Source organism: Cenococcum geophilum (assembly GCF_001692895.1).
Source record: "Cenococcum geophilum 1.58 unplaced genomic scaffold K441scaffold_72, whole genome shotgun sequence".
Taxonomy (NCBI): domain Eukaryota; kingdom Fungi; phylum Ascomycota; class Dothideomycetes; order Gloniales; family Gloniaceae; genus Cenococcum; species Cenococcum geophilum.
In genome coordinates, this window is record NW_027137630.1 from 768,086 (window position 1) to 774,194 (window position 6,109).

General features: G+C 34.4%; 1 protein-coding gene across 1 annotated transcript; it reads right to left on the reverse strand.

Moving 5' to 3' along the window:
• Window positions 1-503: 503 nt before the first annotated feature.
• On the reverse strand, window positions 504-725 carry K441DRAFT_590308 (uncharacterized protein; the record flags this gene model as incomplete). The annotated part of the gene is made up of 1 exon (XM_067644795.1): window positions 504-725. A coding segment is annotated over one exon (222 nt), but the record flags the coding sequence as incomplete, so codon positions are not given.
• Between the last annotated feature and the right edge of the window lie 5,384 nt (window positions 726-6,109).

Below are 6,109 nucleotides of genomic sequence, written 5' to 3' on the forward strand. Positions count from 1 at the left end.
ACCTTTTAGTTTCTAACATTTCGTGCGCTCTAGCGAAACCTATTATATACCTCCTTTTATCTATTAAGAGGGTGTCTAGTTAACTAGTAATTTGGCTTCTTATAAATATAGCACTTTTTCTAACAATTGCTTTAAAGTGAACCTCTACAAGGACCTCCATAATTGCCTTATAGTCGATATTAATCATACCCTTTACTGTATCCCCTACCACGTCCACTATATATTTAATTAGTCTAGTTATAATTATATTAGTCAGCCGGGTTGATTAAGGTAAATTAAAGTTAAGCGTTAAATTGCTATACTTTTTAAAAGCGTAGAGCGGTGCTAATAGAGGATCTTAATTAAGTATATATTCCTTTATAAGTACTTATAGGGTTAAAGAGAGTGAGATTATATTCTTCAATACCTTGGTATATACTAATAACTTAATCGCGTAGGCTAAGGTCCTCTTAATATAATTTAGATAAACTATACTAAATTATCTAAAGTTAATTAAAGAGCTTTTAAAGATAATTAAGCCGAGAGATACCTAGGTTCATAGTAATAATTCTTAAAAAGGTAGTCTTTCTCCACTTTAATATATATTGCTGCTTATTCTCTTCTATTTCAAAATAGCATCTTATCTTATATATTATTCGGTTAAAATCATATCCTTTTCCTACTAAATAATTATAATAAAAGGTACTGGCGCGGCCCTTAAGCATAATAGAATAGGCATTATAATATTAGTTAGGTTCTAGTCCAACCTTTTAATAATAGTTATAAAAAATACGCAGCTTTAAATTAAGGATATTATATAGTTTCCTACTAAACTTCTTCTTCTAGTCCGTATAGAGCTTCATAAGCTTTATAAGCATTTTTAAGGTGCCTCTAAATAGTATTAAACTACGTTAAAATTACATTAGAGATTAAGGTAGGGATTGCTTTATAGGCTGTAGTAAAGATATAGGGCTTAGTGGAATACGGCATAGTACCTAATCTTCTTATAGTAGAGTTTAAAGGTTATTAAATCGCGAAGTAAGGGGATCTTACGCTTACTCTTAAGGGGTAGTGGTTAATATTACTAGTTAAATTAGTAGATCCTAGGGAGCTAGAGATAGAGGTAGAAGCAATAGATACGGAATATAAGAACTTATACCTAAAGTAATGGAATTAGAGCGCGTCTCTATTAGCGTATCGTTTGGATTCTATCGTAAGTTAAGCTTCCTCTTAGTGCGTAGTTAGTGCTTAACCTCTTATAGAGTCCATTCGTGCTCTTCTTTTACGTTAATAACTTACTCCTAGATATTGTCTTTAATAGCACCCCTATCTATAGGGACAAATACTCCATTCTCCTAAAGGAAGTTATAAAAGTCTTATACAACGTCCTTCTTTATAAGAGCCTATATTTCCTTTATCCATCTAATAAAGTCCTCCTTTATATAACACTATAGCTCAGTATTATTATATTCACTGTCTGTATAGTATACTATATAGTATACTAAGAATCTGTTTAGGTCCTATTCCTCGGCGTTTATAGGGTTAATATCTGTATCCCATGTCTCCGGGTTAATGCTTTTCTTATACTTCTTTAGGTAGGTTAACGCCATAGTAGGTATAAAATTGATAGGGTGTCGTATATCGAAGGTAGGTAGGGTTTTTGGCTTTATAGAATCTCGTAGGTTTGCTGTTAAAAGGTAGGTAATTAAGATATTATTAACGCGTTTCGGACGTTAACTTTAGGACCGTAGGTTTAGTAACACTTCTAACCTAAAGTACTTAACCAAATCTTTGTATGCGTAGTTGTTTAACGCGTTTTAGACGTTAATTTTAGGACTATAGGTTTAGTGACACTTTTGACCTAAAGTACTTAACTAAATCTTTATAAACGTGGTTGTTCTACGTAATAAATGCAACTTAGTATCTCCTAATACTTAGTGATACTTCTATTACTAGTTTTCCGTAAGTCTAAGGTAGTATAATATTACCGGGATCCATTCTATATAAGCGTATATAGCACCCCTATATAAGACTGTCTCTTCTATTTAAAAACCTAGCTGCTCTATAGTTGACTGTATATTTAACCACTAATCAGTGTTGGAAATATAGGGTGACTTACTAATAACGACTACTTAAGTAGGGTTATAGTGATATTAGTTAATTCTTATTAATAGGAATAAGAAAAGGGGTAAGGAACTTAAGGTTCCTTACTATACTAGGGCCATGTCAACATATAACGGTAATATACTTTATACGACGGCAACTTGCCTTATTCCCGATAAGTCCTATCTAGCTTATAAGGTAGGATATTATTTAGGCCTTCCCGGGTAATATAGAGTTGTTTTAGTGTTTAAGTATAATATATTAACGCGTTATTATAGACAAAGTTTTCTTTTTAGGGTGGGATATTATTAAGGCCTTCCCAGGTAATATAGGAAGAGCTTAGTATAATATGACGGCTTATATAAATGCCTCTAAACTAAAGCTTATAGAATACTATCTTATAAAGATACTAAGCTAAAGAAAAGGAAAGGGGGTTACTAGGGCTAGTGTAAATAAATAAATAGTAGCGCGAGCCGCTAAGGCGCTAGTAGGTAAGCTAATAGTAGAAAATAGTACTAGACAGTACTTAATAATATAAGATAGTATAACAGGTAGCAGAATATGGCAGAACTTAGGCAGAATTTAGCAGGTAACGCGCTCTAGCGCTATTATATTAAGTCCTTAATATATTACGGGCGTAAATACGTCTAGATGTCCCTGCTAGTACGGCTAAAGATATAGGCCATCTAGGCCTAAGGGGTAGGAAAGTAATCGGCATTAACTTTAAGCTTATCCTATAGTTGGAGCTTCTAGTTATTAAATATAGGGTCTATTCCATCTGTAAGTAATAGGGGGTCCGCCACCTTTATAGACCGTAATAGTGCTATATAGGGCTTAGTAGGTCCGCTAAGGCGCTAGGATAGGGCCTTAAGGACCATAGTAAGTCTCTAGGTGTTTAATAATTTATCACTAGATATGGAAGTAGGGGTATCTCTAGCTTTAAGAAGCTCTCGCAGTTATTTAATCTTAGTATTAGCTACTGCTAGCTCTGCCTAGGGGTTTAAAATATTAACTATTTTATTATCTAAGGTATTTAAAGGTCCTACAGCTGCTTTACTGGCTGCTATGTTTCTTAGCATAGTAGTAGGAGTATTAGATAATTTCGGGTAAATTCTTTAGAAATTCTAGTCCGTGCTTATCCTATTCTTAGGCTTTATATTCTTTTTATATTTTTTAGTTCTGGTTCTTATTCTAGTTCTTAAATATATTTAAGTTCCTTCTTAGGAAGGAAGGGTAGATAAGCTTTAGATAATGTTAGCAACTTAGTTAATTAAGGCATAAGCACAGTATAAGGGGCGCGTAAGCCTATATAATTGGATTGTCTATAAACGAGAATCTAAAGCTAGGGAAAGGAAAAGAGAAGAAGAGTAGCGCCGCTTAATGTTTTATAAGGTCTTTGTGTCACGTAACCGCAATATACGGCAATCTGTGGCAACTTACTAGTGCGAAGTTCTACCAAGTTCTACTAACTAAGTTCTGCCATTTTCTGTTAGTACCGTAATATTACACTCCATTTAACGCTTTAAAGTTTTACCCCAAATTATATTACTAGATCTTTATTTATTATCTTTAAATAACGTAGTTTAAGCATTAATTTATATATAGCTTGTAATGTTATCCTAGAATCCTAACTTATAGCGCTAGACATTATTAGCGACTTAGTTAATTAAGGCATAAGCATAGTAAAAAGTATGCATACAAGTCTATATAATTGGATTACCTATAAATAAGGATCTAAAGCTAGAGAAAGGAAAAGGAGAAGAAGAGCAGCTCTAGTTAAAGTAGTGTAACGGCGCTAGGGCACCGCCCTATACAACGTCTATATACAGCCTAGTTAGGGGCTCGCTTGGAGACTTGGCTTATATATATAGACATATCCTTTCCTCGACCTTCTTCTGCTCCTTAGCTTAGTATCTTTATAATATAGCATTCTACAAGCTTCGGTTTAGAGGCATTTATATAAGCCGTAATAAGTAGGGTTCTTTTATACGGTCCTTTAGTCACGTAACCATAAAGTTCTGCTAAGTTCTGCTAACTAAGTTCTGCCATTTTTTGCTAGTGCCGTAACACTTAGTATAACTACTACAGTTAGATAGTTTTATAGCTATAGGCTTACGGTCGGGGACATCTAGCAGATTTAAGTGCTAAGTACTAGCAAAACTGCTAAGAACTAGCCCTGCGCCTCCCAATTATATAATAAAAATTAAATATCCCCTTACGTGACTGCGATAGATGGAAAGTAATATTTACATATCGCTGAGGTTGTTTTAATTTCGGCATGTCTATTATGCCAAAATCAAACAAATGTTCTGAAAGGTCTCGTTGTTTCAATTTCGGCATGTTTATCATGCCGAAATCAAAACTTTATTCTAAGAGGTCTTATTGTTTCGATTTTGGCATAACAAACATGCCAAAATCAGACAAAAGTTCTAAAAGGTCTCGTTGTTTTAATTTCGGCATATTTGTCATGCCGAAATCAGACTAAAGTTCTGAAAAGTCGCGTTGTTTTAATTTTGGCATAATAAATATGCCAAAATCAGACCAAAGCTCTAAAAGGCTACTTTTAGTTTAACGCCTCTCACCCAACTTATGTCCGTAATTTATTATTTATTCTTAATTCTTAATTAACGTCTGGTGCGGTCCCAATTAAGGTCTATATAGATTACTACCACGATATAGGTATAAAAAACCTCCGAGGCAAACGTAAGTAGTAATACAGAGTATACCCTTCTAGGTAGCACGCCCGTACTATATCAACAGGAGGAAAAATACCATTAGGTCGCTGCTCTGTATTAGCAACTTAGTTAATCAAAGCACAAGCACCGTAAGATAGACGCGCAAGCCTATACGATTAAATTGTCTATAAACGAGAATCTAAAGCTAAGGAAAAGGAAAGAAGAGGACAAGCAGCACCACTCAAAGTTTTATACAATCTTCGCATCACATAACCATAATCTACAGCAATCTATAGCAATTTGCCAGTACCGTAACATGAGGTGCCATTAGTAAAAAAAAAATAAAAAAAAAGGTTTTAGTATGTTAATATACCGAAACTAAGTCACGAGTTGTTAAGGAAACCGCTTTAAGTTTTCCACAACAATATAGCCTATATTAAGAAATAATCTTCTAATTCACAATACATTCCACCCTACCTATCCAATTATGGATAAGGAGAATACTAATAGGGCTTTTTCTATATGCGGGCTTTAGTACCTAACCTAGCGGGCTTTAACAGAATGCGACCGTATAAGGTATCGCGCGAAATTTGCCCCAATATAGCAGTTAAGTTGGAGAAGGCCGATAAAGAGGCAGATTTAGTAATCTAACTAAATAATATCAGATATATAACAAATGCGTAGTTAAGTAGAGCTAGTTAGGCCAAGCACTTAGGGTATTTCGATAGCGAATAGTTAAAAGATTTAATCCGGAGGCCGGAAAAGTAGGAGAAAGGGTTAGCCAAGGTATGTTGGGCGACGGAAATAGTGATTTAAAAGGCCTAGCGGGCGTTACATACCAATATAGTCGGGTTGCTAGCGGTAAATTATATTAATAGGCAAGAGATAGGTAACAATATAAATAAGAAGCTGTTAAATACTATATAAATAGATATAACAATAATCACGTATAGCAGGGTATGGACTAAAATGGTAAGTTATATATAGCGGACCTATATATTAGAGGGGGTTAAACCGGGAAATAGAGAAGAGGAAGATAGAAAGGAAAAAAAGGGGGAAAGAATAAAAGAAAAGAAGCCGGCGTATAGATTTATAATTTAACAGGCAAAGAGATTATAGAAGATTAAAGAAATTATAAGAGAGGTTAAAGAGGAAGTTAATAAGGGAGAGGGAAATAAAGAGAAAAGCGAGGATAAGAATAAAGAGAGCGAGGAGAAACAGAAGAGGTTAGGGGATTAAGTTTTAGTTTTTTTGTTGGCGTTATTAGACCATAATTTAAAGGATAATAAGTACAGGAGCGCGTTCGTTAGCGCGTCGGCCGTATTAGGGGTAGATAATATCCACAAATAGAA